This window comes from Cebidichthys violaceus, unplaced genomic scaffold (assembly GCF_023349555.1).
Source record: "Cebidichthys violaceus isolate CVI_PGR_0920_01 unplaced genomic scaffold, fCebVio1.0.p SCAF_23, whole genome shotgun sequence".
Classification (NCBI taxonomy): Eukaryota; Metazoa; Chordata; class Actinopteri; order Perciformes; family Stichaeidae; genus Cebidichthys; species Cebidichthys violaceus.
The window spans coordinates 4,842,481-4,861,260 of NW_027176406.1; the positions used below are offsets into that span (position 1 = coordinate 4,842,481).

At 43.1% G+C, this 18,780-nt stretch overlaps 3 protein-coding genes across 5 annotated transcripts; 2 read left to right on the top strand and 1 right to left on the bottom strand.

Moving 5' to 3' along the window:
* Positions 1 to 497: 497 nt before the first annotated feature.
* Positions 498 to 3,125, top strand: rnf113a (ring finger protein 113A). Its single transcript, XM_068719211.1, is given in 11 exon segments — positions 498 to 603; positions 606 to 734; positions 1,213 to 1,292; positions 1,377 to 1,475; positions 1,700 to 1,807; positions 1,984 to 2,093; positions 2,202 to 2,308; positions 2,422 to 2,511; positions 2,593 to 2,686; positions 2,761 to 2,867; positions 2,977 to 3,125. Coding segments are annotated over 11 exon segments (1,086 nt in total). The 5' UTR covers positions 498 to 512; the 3' UTR covers positions 3,048 to 3,125.
* Positions 3,058 to 11,257, bottom strand: strada (STE20 related adaptor alpha). 2 transcript variants are annotated; one of them, XM_068719209.1, is made up of 13 exons: positions 11,157 to 11,257; positions 10,286 to 10,351; positions 9,912 to 9,969; positions 7,983 to 8,011; positions 6,479 to 6,581; positions 6,135 to 6,256; positions 5,794 to 5,902; positions 5,556 to 5,679; positions 5,141 to 5,312; positions 4,863 to 4,967; positions 4,400 to 4,659; positions 4,260 to 4,302; positions 3,058 to 4,106 (listed from the first exon to the last, which is right to left on the bottom strand). In XM_068719209.1, the coding sequence occupies exons 2-13, from the start codon at positions 10,295 to 10,297 to the stop codon at positions 3,951 to 3,953; spliced, it is 1,293 nt and encodes a 430-aa protein (XP_068575310.1). In that variant the 5' UTR covers positions 10,298 to 10,351; positions 11,157 to 11,257; the 3' UTR covers positions 3,058 to 3,950. The 2 variants fall into 2 exon arrangements, with proteins under 2 accessions (XP_068575310.1, XP_068575311.1); XM_068719210.1 differs by lacking the exons at positions 7,983 to 8,011; positions 10,286 to 10,351; positions 11,157 to 11,257.
* A 10-nt stretch (positions 11,258 to 11,267) lies between these two features.
* Positions 11,268 to 18,758, top strand: ddx42 (DEAD (Asp-Glu-Ala-Asp) box helicase 42). Of its 2 annotated transcripts, XM_068719207.1 has the most exons (18): positions 11,268 to 11,363; positions 12,290 to 12,505; positions 12,630 to 12,780; positions 12,895 to 12,956; positions 13,349 to 13,385; positions 13,763 to 13,915; positions 14,049 to 14,153; positions 14,264 to 14,383; positions 14,489 to 14,665; positions 14,786 to 14,914; positions 15,007 to 15,106; positions 15,191 to 15,238; positions 15,340 to 15,437; positions 15,729 to 16,005; positions 16,177 to 16,403; positions 16,491 to 16,601; positions 16,757 to 16,864; positions 17,209 to 18,758. In XM_068719207.1, the coding sequence occupies exons 2-18, from the start codon at positions 12,297 to 12,299 to the stop codon at positions 18,064 to 18,066; spliced, it is 2,970 nt and encodes a 989-aa protein (XP_068575308.1). In that variant the 5' UTR covers positions 11,268 to 11,363; positions 12,290 to 12,296; the 3' UTR covers positions 18,067 to 18,758. The 2 variants fall into 2 exon arrangements, with proteins under 2 accessions (XP_068575308.1, XP_068575309.1); XM_068719208.1 differs by lacking the exons at positions 11,268 to 11,363; positions 12,290 to 12,505; positions 12,630 to 12,780; positions 13,349 to 13,385 and having other exon boundaries at positions 12,893 to 12,956.
* Positions 18,759 to 18,780: the final 22 nt, after the last annotated feature.

Sequence of the window (18,780 nt, forward strand, 5' to 3'; positions counted from 1 at the left end):
TTCCGGTTTTATTAAGCATACGTCATGCACTTGGCACAGCTGAGAGAAATGATGCCATCGCATACTTATGTATACTCCCACTCAATAGCTTTCAAGATGTATAACTTCAAAACATCAAATACAACTGTGTTAATCCTTTGTTGGTGTGAGAAACTCATTTATTATTCTGAACACATGTTTTTGTTGTTATCCACTTGTGCTAGCAAGCTTTCATCTGTTGAGCCTATTCAGATATTAATCAAAATAGATTTTGTGGGCCTACATGAATACCAAATTAATTGATGAACTTTCGTATCCCAAAGAGAAATTGGTTAACACAGTGGGCACACAATTGAACATGCATTATAAAGAATACACAGTAAAAACAACCAAACACATTTTGATGTGTTGAAACCCACCAGTTTCAACACATATGGTGTGTGTATTAGAGGAAACACAATGCAGCAATAAACAGCACACTTTAACGACAATAGACTCTATTATGCTATAGTGAAGATTCGTTTCAATTAATTATGAAAAACGGAGATTCCTATCTTGTCCAGCAGGAGGACACCAGCACGGACTCCGAGACACCAGGGGGCGCTGTGCTGACGGCGACGACGGTTATTTGTGTTGCAGTGAGAGGAAGATGGCGGAGTCTGAAGAGCCAAAAGCAGGTCCTTGCACTTTTCTTTTCAAAAAATCTACAAAGAAATTCTCCGGACGGAAGAGAAAAGCAAGCGACAGCGACAAAGGTACTTTAGCTAATGTTTCTGGTGTTTTTCAGGGTGACAATCCCCTGTGCTGCTGGTAACGCTGCGGCTTTGTCACAAACCAGCTTAACTGGCAAGTGTTTGTGTTCCTCTCTTTAAAAACAACAATGCTATTTACATGATTAGAGCCACACGAGGCAACAAATGAGGTTTTAGTCTTTTTTCGTCGCAGACAAATACCAGTTTCCTCATTTGTGCTGCGTTCGCGGTCCCTCGGAATTCAGTGTGTTATGACATGTTAGTGCAACCTGCATTGTGGCTTGACAGCTACCACTTAATACATGAATTGGTATTAGTGGAACAAAATTAGCCTATTCAGATACTTTAAATAATATTAATAAAAATACTCAACTACAAGTAAAAGTCCTGAATTCAAACCTTTACTAAGTTATTGATTTATTTATGGAGAACAGCATTCTGACTTAAAGACAAGATGCCAAAAATGATGTTTTTTTTCCAGATGGCAACAGCGATGAGGATCAGAGCTCTGTGGTCAGAAAAGGAAAGAAGGACACTCGAGTCAACCCCATGATTCAAAGGGTACCCTGCTAATGATAACTATTTTAAAATCCATTTTGAGTTTATTAGTGAGGTAAAGCTGACCCTGGTCTTGTTTCTGTTCAGACCAAGAAGGTGGAGAGAGATGAAGCATCTTCCAGTGAAAATGAAGGAGACACAGAGGAGAAGAAGATCACTGTTGCCTATAAGTCCACGCGGTCAGCAGTGAGTGGAGACTTTTCTTTCTTATTACATTTTATAAGAGCGGCAGGAACCATTGAGTGCAATGGTTTACGTCACCATCTCAGGGTAAAGGGAAGGAGAAACAAATGTGTCTTTTAGGAACTTTTTGTGTGTTCACAGTGTGGTATGTTGTTCTGAAGCCACAGTCTTGTGGTGTAGAAATCTTTCTCAGTCTTCGCTATTCTCTCAATCTTGCCTCAAAAAAGAAACCGGAGGGACCCGATGACATGGGTGCAACTGCTACATACGAGCTGGACACGGAGAGAGACAACGACGCTCAGGCGATCTTTGAGAGGAGTCAGAAAATCCTAGAGGTAAAGCAGATTATACTTCATGGCACATTTTTGCAAAAAGTTACAATTTAATCCACATTTATGAAGTGTTTCCTCATACATTTACATTTTTTTTTAAGCTAAATACTCAGTACTATAAATCATTTTGGTGTTTCCTACTGACTGGATGATCCTTTTTTTTTTTTTTCATTAAACAGGAACTGGAGGGTAAAGAAGACGATAAAATCTACCGTGGCATCAACAACTACCAAAAATTCATCAAGCCCAAAGATACCACCATGGGCAACGCCTCCTCTGGCATGGTCAGGTGAGTACTAAGGCCAGACAATATTTAGCACATGCTTCCATAAGACACTCCTCACCTATGAATGTCATGTAATCCATTAGTGTTGATATGTGTCACTTATTTTAACAGAAAAGGACCAATCCGAGCCCCTGAACACCTGAGAGCCACAGTCAGGTGGGACTACCAGCCGGACATCTGCAAAGACTACAAGGAGACTGGTTTCTGTGGTTTTGGAGGTGCGTATGATATTTGTACCATTTGAAATATCAAAGTCATCCGTTGAATAGCTAAAACTTATTAACTTACCATCTTGAGCATTAACTTTAGCGCTTCTCTCTCCTGCTTTCAGACAGCTGCAAATTCCTCCACGACAGATCGGACTACAAACATGGCTGGCAGATTGAGCGGGAACTGGAAGAGGGCCGATACGGAGCCAATGGTGAGTTCAGGTTCAGAATGCATGTCAGTTTTTTTTGTGTCTGCGTCGGCATTTCCTGAACAATACTGTGCCGTCATCTAGACGAGGAGAACTACGAGGTGAGCAGCGACGATGAGGATTTGCCCTTCAAGTGCTTCATCTGCAGGGAGTCCTTTAAGAATCCCATCATCACAAAGTGAGCCTCTTTTCCTGCGCTTCTTCACCGTTTACTACCAGCTGCAACGTGTTAACCAGTTAAATATCTCCCAGGTGTAAGCACTACTTCTGCGAGACGTGTGCTCTTCAGCATTACCGCAAGTCCCAGCGTTGCTATGTGTGCAACACTCAAACCAACGGTGTCTTCAACCCCGCTAAGGGTAAGTCCATTACCTTTTAAAACGGGAGAATAAACTTCTTCTAAGAAATTCATGTGTTGGCCTGAATCTTGACGATTCCCTTCATTCTATTATTTTCTTGTTATTCCAGAGTTGATGGCCAAGATCGAGAAACGTAACGCCGCAGCAGACCAGCCACCGTCAGATGAGGATGAAGATTAGCAGCATCTGAACCTTTTCAACCCTCCCCTTATGTGTTTGTCTATGTCAATTTGGAATAAAGTAACTTTTTTTTTTTTTTTTTAAGACAGTTAACTGCCTCACTTTTTACGTTTATTGTTAAAAGTCAAGCTTGACATTTTGCAACACTAACCTTTCAAATGTCCATGCAGACAAAACAAGCAACAATGCAACATTCACTTCTCACATAAGTAACATCACGCTCAAGAAAATACAAACTGCTAAGCTCTGAAGGTTAAACTTAAAACAGATGTCATGCTTAACCTCTGTGCAACAAAAGAGAGACGTGTAAAGCATGAGCTGTAGTTTACACTTCAACACAGGCGGAGTTAGGAAATGCGTATAACATGCTGTTAATTTAGCTGACCCGTGGGACAAACTTTCCATCTGGTGTGCAGCAGGCTTGAATGAGCTGTGAGGACTGGTGTTCACCCTTATGGTGGTCTCACTGAGCAGATGGGCTACGTGCAGAGAGGTAGAGTACCCTCTCTGAATATTTAGTAGCAGCTTCCCACTGATCCATTTTATGAGAATCTTTAGGTCTCAGCTACATCTACACCCACAGATACTCCTCTGAAACCTCAGCAGCAGCAGCATGAGAAATAGAGGAGTTGTGTTTTGTAAACGTGTGTGTGTGAGAAATAGAGAGAGGCCATCGGTGCAATGCAAGAGTCTGAGCATATCTAGGGAACATAAGCGCGTATGAGAGACTCCAAAAAAAGAGGCAAGATGGCTGCTGGCTTTCAACCTTTGACCAGCGACTCCTTTTAGTTTGAGATTTAAATTATTTACAAGGGGACCATTACAAAAACACATCTCGTCCTGTATGCTCAGAGAGTTTCCCATCCGAATCCCATGAGCGTCTCTCCGCCTCGTCTTCCACTGTCAGAAGTCCCAGTCGTCCACCTCCAGGTGGCTGAGACCCGACTCCAGACTGGCCAGTCCAGAGCGGGAGTCCTGCGGCTGGGAGCTGTCGAAGTTGGTGATCGGGGAGATGGGCCGCAACAGCTCAGGCAGCGCCTCTGAGGGCCGGCGTTTGATCTGAGAGAGGGGGGGGGGAAATTAAACAACATTAGGAGGAACCATCTTTAAATCTTACATTTTTAATGTCAACACACAGTAAATGTACAAAAACAAAGCTGTTTTGTATCAACTAGAAATACAGCAAGTTACAGGAACAGACATTTTACACACCTGTTTAAAGAATGGATGACCTATGAGAGTGGTGGCAGACGGTCTGAAAAGCAAAACGGGGAAAATAATTAGTATCTTCAACGTAACATTTTCTACACGTCCAATACAATATTTATGTGTGAAGGAAGAGAGAGGCCCACCTCTTTTCTGGGTCCCGCTGCAGACACAGCTCGACGAAGGCGTGGAAGTGCAGGGAGAACGTCCGGTTGTAGGGGTGTCCGCCTGTCGAGGAGGAGGTGGAGGGCTCTCCGTTGGAGTGGCGAACACCTCCGGCTACCGGACCCTCGCAGATGCCGGAGTCGGCACCGGAGCGAGACGGTTTCATCGACAGCTCCTCTGGTGGGATGGTGGTGGTGTCCAGCAGACACGGCACCGTCCCATTCAGCTTCTCCAGCAGCATCTGTGGCAGTGAAGAGGACACAGAGTGTTAGTTACTGTTTGATTGGAGGAAAAACATCTTTACCTATCAATTGACTAGATCTACTCATCAATGTAAAGTTTTTAAAACTAAGAAAGCTTAACTATTTGTCACTAAATGTCTTGCTACAAACAGATACTGTGATGCAGAGGAACAGGTAAGGGAGCTGCTAGGTTCATTCTGACCTGTGTAGCTGGCATGTCTTTGAAGGGCACGTGTCCATTGGCCAGTTCACAGGCTGTGATGCCGAGGCTGTAGATGTCTGACCGAAAGTCGTAGCCCTCCAGGTTCTGAGAAAGAAAAGATTCATATATGATATTTACTTCACTATTTTACTTCTATTTCCTTTGAATTCTGCTGCTAAACGTATCACAGAGAACTGTTGCTCCTGAACTTTGGCAGCACATACAGTATTACCTCGGAATTATGTAACACTCGATTGTGGAGGAATGCGGTACGGTACCTGCTGCAGCACCTCCGGGCTGAGCCAGGGCAGCACCTTGACGCTGTACTGGGGGAAGTCGTGGACCACTCTGGCCCTCTGGCCGTGGCGGATCAGACTGAAGATGCTCCGCAGGCCTGACATGCAGACCTGTCCGTCGGCTGAGATCAACACATGGCTGGCCTTCACACTCCTACACACATCCAAAGACATTCAAGACACCGAATGTCACATTGAACTGTATTTACAAAAAACCTAATAAAAATCACAAGTTTGTCTTTCAGGGGACAGTTTTAGCGTCCCATGATGGCGTGCATACTGTGTTACACATTCCATGAGAAACATTTAATGCATCTTGAATGTTTTCCAAATATTGCATTTTATTTTGATACAAAAAGACATAAAAACTCAAACCCAATGTGGAAGTGTATCTTACCGGTGCACATATCCCATGTGGTGGATGTATTCAAGAGCTCGGAGCATGCCCAGCAAAATGTATGCGATGGTCAGCTCAGTCATACCATCAGCGAAATGTGAGCAGATCAGATCTCTGGCTGACCCTGAAAACACACACATCACCACGATGAGAAAGCTGGCCTCTATAACTACAGGCTGCTTCTAAACTGTTTATGACGTATGGTAAAACACAGCAACAGTTCAAAGATATTTCTTACCATAGGCCATGAAGGGGGAGATGACCCACAGCTCATTCTCAGCTATAAAGATGCTCTTGTAGGGTACGATACTGGAGTGGTGAAACAACTTTGACACATGTAGTTCGCCCTGGGAGGCAGAGAAAAGGAAGTTACAAGTCAAGAGGAAAAGATGATTCTGAATCGAATTAGGCATAAGAGGTTGAGCAGTAAAGGCAGGAGAGTTAATGAGAACACAGACACGAGGGTTACAGAAGTATTCCCAATGAGATGAAAGAAGGGGGATTATATTTTAAGCAGGAGAGAGGCAAAGACTACGGGGGAGCTGAGTCATGGCAGAATGATGGAAATCGAGAGCGGACCTGCAGGTAGGTAACCATGTCGTTAGTGCATGACTCCAAGTCAATCCGCCGGATGGCTACGTGCTCTCCGGTGGGTCTGTATCGAGCCAGGTTCACCGTCATCAAGTCGTCCAAGCCCCGGCCTAAAACACAGACTTCATTTTAAAAGCCACTCATGTCATTGTTACACAAGTCCTTGTTTTCAGAGTATTTATGTGCAGTGAACTAGTTTCATAAAGACAATATGTCTCGTTACAAGCAGCTGTACTTTAACCAATAATATTATATAACTACTAGTAATTATTGCCATAAAAAAAACCCGGAATGAAACCGAAGCAGCCACGTCCAGGTGTGTGTTCACCTACCGATAACCGTGAGGAGCTCGTAGGAGCTGCTGTCGGGGAGGAAGCTGCCCATGGTGTCCCGACGTGGGAGGGAGGTCAGACTCTCCTGGCTGTCCTCATGGGCCTGGAGGTGGAGGAGAGGAAACAGAACGAGTGAAGATGGGCTCTGACACTTGACTTCACTTTGCTACAGTGCAGGACTGTGTTAAGGAGCTTGTGAGTGACTACTGGAGGGTTTGTGATACAGTATGTGCGAGAACTGTTAAAAGATCCCCAAAGGAGAGGCTGAGATGCGTTATCAAGGTGTGTTAGCGTGACCCGCCATTGGTAACACATACTGGCCCAAAAACCATCACCGGCAAAAACGATTAGTGAATACAAGTGTCTACTGTCGGTTCTAGTCATAAAAACATTCCAATACCATAGATCAGCAATCAATATAAAAACAGTGTGTGTTGTTTTAATGGCAAAAGACAGTAATAGCAGATGAACTACTGCTTCTATAAAAACATTATAAACAAATACAGAGAGACAAAATGTTGCCTACACATAAGCAAATGTTTTAGGCATGTGAATCACAAACACATGTAAAGGAAAGCTAATAATCCCGGCAGTGACGACTCCTGAATTCCATCAATTTACCGCCATGATGTCAATGGACAGATTGCAGAAGCAAGCTGTGGAGGCAAATGAAGGCAAGCTGAATGAATATTTGGATCTTTTCCAAATTAGAATAGAGCACTTCCTTGTGCACACTTGTATCCTAACAGGTGAAGGTAGCTTCAAGATAAAGATCAAGTTCTGTGACACGTGCAACTCTGAAAATACACTCGCAGATAAAACCAAGAGTTGTTCCATGTGTGGACAGTTCTCTCTGGACGTGAAGTCAAACGGTGCTTTTTTGCTACAAAGTCAACTTTACTGTACATTAAAACCGGCATGACGGCAAAAGCCAAACATGCTGTGGCAGCCATCAGCTAAGAGAACATCTGTACATGTTGTATCTAGATCAGATTCAGAAGGGGTTGCCATGCCTTGCTAAAGCTGAACACGTGGAACTCCGTTCACCTACAGCCTGACATCAAAGTGTAACACCATCAGTTCACTATCAACACAACAACAAGCCATCGGCACAGACAGGAAGTGTCAAAAACGCAAAACACACACAAAATTAGACTCTTAGTGAGGTGACAAAGAGACACCAACATCCCAAACAGTGCAGTTACCTGGACAAAGCAAGTTAACAGCCCACTGAGGACTCAGACGGGACTATTTAGATTAGACTTGTTTATTCTCTTTCAATCCACAACAGAAGCACTGGTGAGTGAGGTGACCTTCTGAGCTACGCGCGTGTACAGCATGTGTCATGAGCTAGACACTCATGCATAAGTAAATGTGCAAAGCCTCGGGGGGGGGGTGTTGTGGATTCCTCTATGTATAAATCTGTGTGCGCACATACACATGCATGCACGCACATACACAAAGGGCAAATTGGGGGTGATGATGACAGGAGTACCACACTTACTTTCCTGTGAGAGAATCCCTGAGCTTGCTCTGGGGTAGAAAAACCACATCAATGACATAAAGACATGTACAAACACAAAACAAGAGAAGGGTCTGGGTTTAGAGCGGCTCTTGAACTGGAAGTCGCAGCATCTGGCAGTGGGAGATTGCAGCAGGCTGCAGAATTCAACAGATGACTGAAAGCAGCTTTGTCTGTTCAGGTGACCGCCCACAAAGTGACGTATAATTACCAATGCAAAAGGTGTTCCTGATGTGTTTAACCTGATACTGTACTGCAACTGAAAAAAAAGTATTCTCACCCCAGTAAAGTTTGCTTACATCAGACACTTCAATATTTTCTTGGCAAAGCAAAAGATAAAAATTGAAAAACAATCTAGCTATGCCCTGCAGGATCTTTCCAGATATTATGTAAGGCCATGGGAATATAGCACAGCCAAAACAGAAATGATACACTTGAACAAACATGCAACAGTGACCAATGAAATTGAAAATGAGGCAAAGCTTGCAATGGAATAAAGCAACCTAAACCTTTCCATAATACGCAAATGCTTCAATAATGTGCCACAAATTATACAGATTATTGCTGAGGCAAAACACGGCACTTAAAAGGATAAACAAACAGCAACAAATATGATATCAAATAACATATAAATGTAGTTTTTCACAGAACACATTTTATTGGTCTGGAACAAGACCATCATAATTATCAATTTCTACTTTTATGAAGATACAAACAATCAAATCAGCTCTGCAGTAGTCTACAGGACAGATTTATGACTGGACGGTTGGTTCAATTCACAGGCTACTTGGAACTTACTTCAAAAACTGGGAGAATGTAAGACACTAAACCTTCTGAATCTGCATAGTTATGGTATTCACGGTTTGAGGAACAATGTCAGCCTTTTTCTGTGTCAACATGAACAGCGTGTAGTGATGGTCTTTGGATCCACGCCGCAATTTTCAGCAGAAACAACTATGATCGTCTCTCCATGGGATTTGTTCTGAGTGGTCTGGAAATGGTACACTAACTACCAAACATAATAGGGCAAAACTAAGCCTGGACAAGTGATAAAAAAATATTATGTAAATGCTGCGGGAACAAAATTGAGAAGCCAACAATCATGAAAAGAGTGTGCCTCACTGACAGTCTTCACCGCTAACAACCAGCTCGCTTTGCACCATTTCAGCACATAATGATGTAACTGTTGCATGTGAACAAGTTAGTCGTGCAGAGCTGAGATAAATTCAGCGTGAGCTGGCAAGTCTGATACCGATTAAAACAAAGAGGATGTGCTGCGACTGAACAAAGTTCAGCATATCAAACTCTGGATTCTGATGAACTGGAACGGCATCATAGCTGATCACACTGTCAATGTTTCTTACTTTACACATAAATGTTGATTTTGATCCTTGTCAACCTGCAATTACATGATACCATGTAGGAGATACATACACAGATGTTTATCCTATTTGCATTTACCACTGATGTGAAAGGTTTTCACAGTTATCAGCTCACATTTATAGTAATTTAATTAAAGCATAAGTGCAACACTAACTGCTATCTCAAAGCTCTGCACACCACTGAGCTCCATACTTTGTTGTATCAATATATTCTATCAAATTTAGACTTTATAGCCCCAATCAAATGATGTTAAACACACAAGTTACCACAAGAGGGATTAACTCAAATGTAAGTATAATGCAAAATTAAAATATTTGACAGACAAAAACAAGTGTGCAACCTTTTGTCCGTGCTATCCTCTGAAAAATCGTTGTAGCAAACAGAAAGAATGAGGCATTAAGTGGATAAAAGCTTCCACTAGAGCAGATTGTTGCTTTTGGTTTGTGCTCATGAAGCCCATAATGTATAAGCAGTGGTTTTGGGAAAGTTGAACAGTTTTGTTGTATCTCAGTGTGCTTTGGACCTCACCTCCAAATAACTCCAAGTCCCGCAGGCTCTCCACACTCAGTTTCTCAGATACCCAACGCTGACAGACACAGAGGGTTAATAACAGACATGGAGAGAAGGGAGAAAATGCAAGCAGAATAAAGAAACGTCCCACAGAGACATATTCAAAACTGTTACAGGAAGATGATTCATGCTGACCTCTTAAATAGTATCAGGCTGTTTGCAATGAAAGCTGTCATAGATGTGATTGTAGCTCGATTTCCCTTATAGGGATTAAGCTTCAATTGAAATATTGATTAAAAACATACAAGTAGTGTAGATTTAATCCGAGGTCTGAGATTAAACTGGCCATGAAAGCCTCTGTCTAAAATATGAGGTACTTGGCAAACACTTACAAGAAAAGACATGGATCCTCTTGAGTGGGTTACATATGAGAAGCTGAAAACACATCCAGAGGAAACCTTTAAAGACAAACAAAAAAGCTGTGAAGCAGAAGATGTCTTGGTTTGATCTCCTTCTGCTGTGGTTGGTCATTAATGCTCATTAATTGATGTGATTTCACTTTATTATCAGAATAGTTACAGAATATGCATCCACAAACATAACAAAATAACAAAGCAAATACTACAAGTGTAAACCTTCTGTCATACCTTCTTTCTCCATTTGTAATAAATATATTGGCACCATTTAATCAGATGAGGACTAACCTCTATGAGAGTGATTATATATTACTACACTTTAGAATTCTATAATAGAATAAAAACAATATGCTGAAAAATAGCACACATCTGCGTAGAACAATTTTAAAGTTTTAATGATGATCAGTGAAATGACTTATGTTTTGGCACACGACCAAACATATTCATTCTAAACCGTGTACAGCAAAGTAGAGTCTATCAGCCAGATGATCTCAGTAGTCAGTGTTGGCTCTGAGGGATGATTAATTTTATTCATGCAAGATTTTGAGGTTGAAACCACTCAACATTCAATGTTTTATAATGGTGGCTGTGATGCGAACACAGAGAGGCTGACTCCCAACGATAGCAAGCGAAGTAACGTAAATCTGAACAGACCCAACAAAAACAAATAGCTAATTTATAGCAGATAAGTCACAAATTGCGCTCGGCTATAAATAATGGCTTGCTAATGCAAAGGGTGCAGCATGGCTAGCAATAGTAGATTAACGTTACCGTTAGCTAAAGCACCTACCTTGACATATTTTTAGCAAAAAACAAATGGTGTTATTTAAGTGTATTAATAACTTACCTATATTGTGTTCAGAACAGCAACGCCTGCCTGAAGAAATACTATATTTTAGGATAATGTATTCGGGATGTTTTGGCCGCTCTCTTCACTACGCTCTGAGCGTCGTCGTCGCGCACTAAACGACAACCTACTCTTTGCGCGCACTGATGACGTGAGCGCCTCTTGGTCTTCTGAAAACATTGGAGGTTTCACTGGCACAAGAAACAGGTAAATACACCCCGTTTGCCCCCGTTAAAAAAAAAAATATTGATACATTCAGCCAACGGATAATGCTACCGTATACTGCGCGTGGTAGTGAGACGCAGCCTAACTTCACCCAATTCACGGGGTGACGATCCTCGCACACACCTCTATCTCTCTATCTCGGCCTCATTTTGCGGCCTTGAGCTAACGCTAACGGTACGTGTAACGATGGCCAATGTTATGTTGTTATAAAGTTACGATGAAACAAGTAGCCGCCCTGCAGCCAGCAGCCGAACGCTAACGCTGTGATGATTCGTACCGTCGTGTTTAGCTAACGGCTAGTTAGCTTTAGGTTAACTCGGTTACGCCAGTTTCTCAGCCTGATAACGTTTTCTCCTGTAGAACCTAACATTAATTATACCTAATTAATGTATTATTGCTTTTTTGGCAAACATGCGCACATAGCCTTTAACGTTATATTGCAACATTCGTTTTACGTTTAATCTGCACAACTACGACCGTTAGATATGTAGTGTTACTTACGAAGACATTATGGTCTTCAATGTTGGTACGATGGAGGAAGTACCCGTCAATAAAAAAATATTAAAGGTTATTCTGCTGATTTGAAAGACAATTAACTAAAAAAAAGTCAGGGCTACGTTTACTTATTTGGCCTTATGACTAATAATTGGTCTACTTTCTTGTGAAACTGCCATCGTTCCTGAAAATACACCTTCTAATAGTGGTTGTTGTTGTTGTCTAAATGGCAAGATGAAGTGTCCAAAGTGTGGAGATAGGTCTGGCTGAAGAGAGGTTTCCATAATTCAGTGCTGAGTCACATTTAATTTGGAGTATCTTCAATAAAGAACAAAGGCACACAAATAAATGCCAAGTGTTTGAAACAAGATTTGTGTGTGTGTGTGTGTGTGTGTGTGTGTGTGTATTTACAGCACAGCCATGAACTGGAACAAAGGTGGTCCGGGTGTAAAGCGAGGGTTCGGATTTGGAGGATTTTCCCTCGCAGGGAAAAAAGAAGAACCTAGTGTTCCTCAGAACCCGAACACATCATTCGGAACCCCGGGATCAAGTGGATACGGGAAGGGCCAGCAGCTCCCATCGTTCTACAAAATAGGGACAAAAAGAGCCAATTTTGATGAGGAAAATGCGTGAGTATTGCACCTCTTCCATACGAATATACTCTTCTACATATAGTCAACCCCTTTAGAAATAATATGATGATGTGGTGGTATTGAATAATTAAACAACTGCAGCGTTGTCATTTTTAACCAGGTATTTTGAGGACGATGAGGAGGAGTCCAGCAGCAATGTGGATTTGCCGTACATTCCAGCGGAGAACTCGCCCACACGGCAGCAGATGCAGTCTGGTGGTGGGTCAGACAGTGAAGATGACCCACTGGACGCCTTCATGGCAGAGGTTGAGGTGAGAAGAAATTCAATCCGCTGCCGGCAGAGCCAAGGTAGAAAATGCTTTCAAATGCTGAATCTGCTGTTTTTTCTCAAACATTTTCTTTCTTTTTGTCCCCCCCCCCTCCAGAACCAAGCAGCTAAAGACATGAGGAAACTAGAGGAAAAAGAAAAAGAGAAAAAGTCAGCCAAGTAAGACTCAAATCTGTTCTAACGTTTTCATTTATTTGATTTTTAGTCACTTCTGAGGTCATTATGTAGGTGCTTTAATTAAAATGTGCCTAGAATGAAAAAATGATCACCCACATAAATTAATATTTTGTGAGCAAAAGTATAAGCCCCCCTAATTTGAGATAATACTGCTGTTAACTTGTATGTAAGCCCTGCTCTATTCACTGTCTTAACTACCAATAGCATATTATCTTTATGCAGTAATTACATCGTAAGTTTTTTTGATTACTGGCACATCCAGCAATAGATATTATCAGGTAAGCACCGACTTTAGTCATAATGGGTTTGTGGGCTGTCTTGGGTGTATGAACGAGCCGCAGGGAAGTTTTTTTTTTCTCCGCTTGTCATTTCAGGGGTATTCGTGATGACATTGAAGAAGAAGATGAACAAGTGAGTGAGCCCTCCAAAGTTCTTCATCTACTACATCGTTGCTCAGAGAGATCTCCAGACCAAACATCCCCTAAATCTACCCTCTCTAATGTTATAAAGCCCCCCCCCCCTTCCCTCTATCTGACCACGCAGGTTGCATTTAGGATTATTATGATGGAGTTGTTTTTCTTGTGGTTATTCTTGCTGTCTAGAAAGTGTGAAAAAGCATGTTTTAATTGTTGATTTTATATTGGCAAGTAATATGATGATGACAGATTGTAAGTAATTTTCCCGTCTGTTGAGCTGAATGTCTCCTCAGGTTTTTGTGAGTACCTGGACGCTGTGGTGAGCAGCACACCGGCTCAGTTTTTCACATGAAATGCTGTGATTCTCTGCAGGAAGCCTACTTCCGCTACATGGCAGAGAATCCCACAGCCGGGCTGAGCCTAGAGGAGGAGGATGAAAACATTGACTATGACAGTGACGGGAACCCAATCGCCCCCACCACCAAGAAAATCATTCTGCCGCTTCCCCCCATTGACCACTCCGAGGTACAGTTGACCCGACTGTTAGAGCACAGACAGTTGAAGAGTATTGTCCCAACTATGGGTTCATATTTGATGTCTTTAACGTGTGTCATTTGAGTGATTTTTGTTGCAATTCTTTTGTTTTTTTTGTCAATAGATTGATTACCCACCCTTTGAGAAAAACTTCTTCAATGAGCATGAAGAGCTCATCAACTTGACTGGAACTCAAGTGTTGGAGTTAAGGCACAAATTGAACTTGAGGGTAAGTCGGGGATTCATGCAAACAAGTCCATAAATGTTATACAGCTAAAACGATGAACACGTCATAGTAGTTGTTGACACAGTCTTTGGATTTTTTCTTGTTTTTCTCAGGTGTCTGGTGCAGCTCCTCCAAAACCTTGTACTAGCTTTGCCCACTTCAACTTTGATGAGCAGTTAATGCACCAAATTCGCAAGTCCGAGTACACTCAGCCCACACCGATTCAGTGCCAGGTATAGTGACGATTTATCTTAAGGTTAAAAAATTGTTCAGTATTAAATGTTTTCATGGCGATTTCATGAAGAATCGTTGTTTTTCCTCCTCGATCTGGGTTTTAGGGTGTGCCCATAGCTCTGTCTGGACGTGACATGATTGGTATTGCAAAAACTGGCAGTGGCAAAACTGCAGCTTTTATCTGGCCCATGCTGGTTCACATCATGGACCAAAAGGAACTGGAGCCAGGAGAAGGGCCCATCGCCATCATCGTGTGTCCCACCAGAGAGCTTTGTCAGCAGGTAAGAAATGGGAAGGAACTGGGTCAGACTTTGTGAATGTATAGAGGATGTTTGCTTTAGTATTAACTGAGAAAGGCATCGTTAAGCGAGCTGGTTCAGTAATATCTGTCACTTTACCAGATCCATGCAGAATGTAAGCGTTTTGGGAAAGCCTACTCTTTGCGCTCTGTGGCAGTTTACGGAGGAGGCAGCATGTGGGAGCAGGCCAAAGCTCTGCAGGAGGGAGCAGAGATTGTGGTCTGCACTCCGGTAAGAGAAAAGACTTCGACCCGCCTCCTTAAGATATTCACGCTCCGCTGCTGCAACGAATGGGAGATTTACTGTTTTTTGTGTTTGCACAGGGTCGTCTGATTGACCACGTGAAGAAGAAGGCCACGTCCCTGCAGAGAGTGTCATACCTGGTGTTTGATGAGGCAGATCGCATGTTTGATATGGGTTTTGGTGAGTTGGCATTATCACTGTTGCATCAATGATGTTTGAAACCTGTTTTGGCCTCTACAGCTTATTTCTGCTTTTACCTTTCAGAATATCAGGTTAGATCTGTTGCTAGCCATGTCCGCCCAGACCGACAGAGTAAGTGGGTTTCCTTAAGTATTAAGACAATGCCTCTTTGTCATGGATAGCAGGGCTTCAGAGCATTTAAAAAAAAAAAATCGTAATATTTTCCTTCACAGCCCTTCTGTTTAGCGCTACTTTCCGGAAGAAGATAGAGAGGCTTGCCAGAGACATCTTGGTCGATCCTATCCGTGTGGTGCAGGGAGACATCGGAGAGGTATGCAAAGTCACACGTTATCTGCAGAGATGTGGCTACACAAAGAGATACATTTGCTAATATAATCCTTTTTCAGTGTTCCTCCTTGTAAAATACAAAACTTGTATTTTAAACTAAAGTGTGACGTGAAAACGTCAGTGTTTAAAAGGCACAGACAGTTGTGTCCTGGTAAACCTGAGCTATCGTAGCAGCAAAAGTGAAACGTATTTAATTGTACAGTATTTACACTTCCATTAAAATGTAATAAAATAATATACAGGCCTGTTTGAGTTACCTTACTTCTCTGACCAGGCCAATGAGGATGTCACCCAGATGGTGGAGATGCTGCGCAGCGCGACAGATAAATGGGACTGGCTGACCCGGCGGTTGGTGGAGTTCACCTCCAGCGGCTCGGTCCTCATCTTTGTCACTAAGAAGGCAAACTGCGAGGAGCTGGCTACTAACCTGACCCAGGAGGGTTACAGCCTGGGCCTCCTGCATGGAGACATGGACCAGAGTGAGAGGAACAAGGTCATCAGCGACTTCAAGAAGAAGAACTTGCCTGTTCTGGTGGCCACTGATGTAGCTGGTGAGTTCAAGAGGAGCTGGCGATGGAGATGGGAGGAGAGTTTTTGTGTCACTTTTTAAACATTGGTTTTGCGACCGTTTAGTCTTTTGTATATCGAGAGATGAGAGTTTTAACCGAAACAAATCACCATTATTTAACATTTTTCTCCTTCCTGTTTGCTTTCCTCCCAAGCTCGCGGTCTGGACATCCCATCCATTCGCACAGTGGTAAACTACGACGTGGCACGAGACATCGACACGCACACACACAGGATTGGTCGAACTGGTCGTGCTGGAGAGAAGGGTGTGGCTTACACTCTCCTCACCAACAAAGACACCACATTCGCTGGTGACCTCGTGAGAAATCTAGAGGGAGCCAATCAATCCGTTTCCAAAGAACTGATGGATTTAGCCATGCAGGTGAGATAGATCAGTCAAAGAATCAACAAACAAAAAAAAAAAGCTGTGGACAGTTTTTAACTTTATGCTGCTCACATTTTTTCCCAGAATCCCTGGTTCAGGAAATCCAGATTCAAGGGTGGTAAAGGAAAGAAGATGAATATTGGCGGAGGAGGTCTTGGTTACAGAGAGAGACCCGGTCTAGGGGCTGAAAGTTCTGTGAGTTGATATTTGCCTCACCCTAAATCTGCTTTTTTTCCCACATATTGTGGGTATAATCATTGTAATTATTAGTAAATTAACACATTATTGAGATTCATGGTGATATTTGGGGAAAAGTCACAGATATGTGAATAACTCGGATGTTTCTGCAGGAACGCAGCGGCAACTTTTTGTCTTCAACTAGTAGCTTTGAAGGCTACAGCAAACCAACCACTGGGGCGATGGGAGATCGCATGTCTGCTATGAAACAAGCCTTCCAGGTAGAACTCTCCATCTTCTCTAGTTCTGTCTTAATTATGATGTCTTTATTATATCTTTAGCTTTATTTCACAGTCTTTCTCTTTCCTATTTCTTGATCTTAACATGGTACTAAAATACTATCGTATTATTACTTGTGTTATGGGTGAGAGAGCAAAAATTCTTAAGACCAAGAAATGCTTATGTCTACAGTATTTAAATCAGCAAGCTGTCACTCTGCAAATATATTTTGGTCATTTTGTGAGGCGGTCAAATGCATAAATAGATAATTTTTTTGAATGCAGGATTCCTTGTTTTGCTTTCCAGACAGCTAATCTCTTCCTCTCAATGTCTCCTTTTCTTCTAGGCTCAGTATAAGAGCCACTTTGTGGCTGCGTCCAGCGGCCCTCCGAAGCTCAGTACTAAGTCTAACAGCTCGTCATGCTGGACTAGTGCCGGCAGCCTGAGCTCTGTGCCAACCGAGTCCGCCAACGGTGCCGAGCGGTCCCAGAGCGCCGCCTTGTCCATGTCCATGTCCGGCTTCACCAGCGCTGGCTCCCTGAGCTCTGTGCCCGCCACTCAAACCAGTTCACAGCCCAGCTACCCTCCGCCCGCACCTCCCCCACAGAGAGACATCCCCCGGGACAGACACGGGGAGGACCGGGGGCGCCACGACAGTTACCGCCACAGCGAGAGGAGCGAGCGACAGAGTGGGGAGGATCGATACGGGGACCGGGATCGAGATGGAGAGCGGGACCGCCACGGAGACAGAGATCGAGACCGCCACGGGGACCGGGACCGCTACAGCAGCAGCCGCCACGGAGATAGTCGTAATGGAGACGGAAGCAGGAGGGACCGAGAGGATCGGAGGAGTGAGAGGGATGGGGGAGACAGGGGGAGTGGAGAAGGGAGGGACAGAGAGGATCGGAGGAGTGAGAGGGACGGGGGAGACAGGGGGAGTGGAGAAGGGAGGGACAGAGAGGATCGGAGGAGTGAGAGGGAGGGGGGAGACAGAGGGAGTGGAGAGGGGAGAGACAGAGGAGAGGATCGTAGGAGTGAGAGGGAGGGGGGAGACAGGGGGAGTGTGGAGGGGAGGGACAGAGAGGATCGGAGGAGTGAGAGGGACGGAGGAGACAGGGGGAGTGGAGAAGGGAGGGAGAGAGATGATGATAGCTTTGCGGTCCCTGAGCCACCAAAGCGTAGAAAGAGTAGGTGGGACAACTAAAAAAAACACATAAATAAACACACCAATAGAATAATGAGTGCAACTAACTGCTCCATGATGAGCTTGTCTGTTGTGTAGGCAGATAGCAGAGCATATCAGAGGCTGGCACAGGACCATAGGGGGGTTTTGTGGACTTTGAATAAAAGTGTACAGTGAGGTTGGTTAGGACCTCATGATTTGTTCAGAGCTCAAAGGAGTGTGTCAGACAGATCAACACAAGCAGCTCAGAGACGGTCACTGTACATTTATCATCAAGACTGTTGTTGTAAGTCAGCGGGATCAAACAATAGAGCTGTAATGAATCCTGCCGTCAGTAAACAATTTAAAACTAGGATCATTTTGGTTATTGTCTTGTTTGAGCTCCTAAAATGCTTTTGTGCTTTTCCTAATTCTCTGCAAAGAGTGTTTGTGTGTTTGCATTTTGTCGATGTACAAAGATAAACTCTTAAAACTGTTTCATTTACAAAAGCGCTCAGTGAGGATTCACAGTCACACACACGTATGTTAAAACTATGTAGCTCTTTCTGTGTCTTGTATTCAAGTTCTAGTGGAGTGTCTTTCTTTGGCATTTAGTTTGTCTATGCTTTTGAAATGTTTTTCAAGAAAGAAATTTGTTTGTATGAGAGGAATTTGAAGTTTTCATTCACACATGGCAAATTAGGTTTTGATTAAAAAGATTCCTTTGGCGTCTACTTTTGTATCTTTTCTATGAGT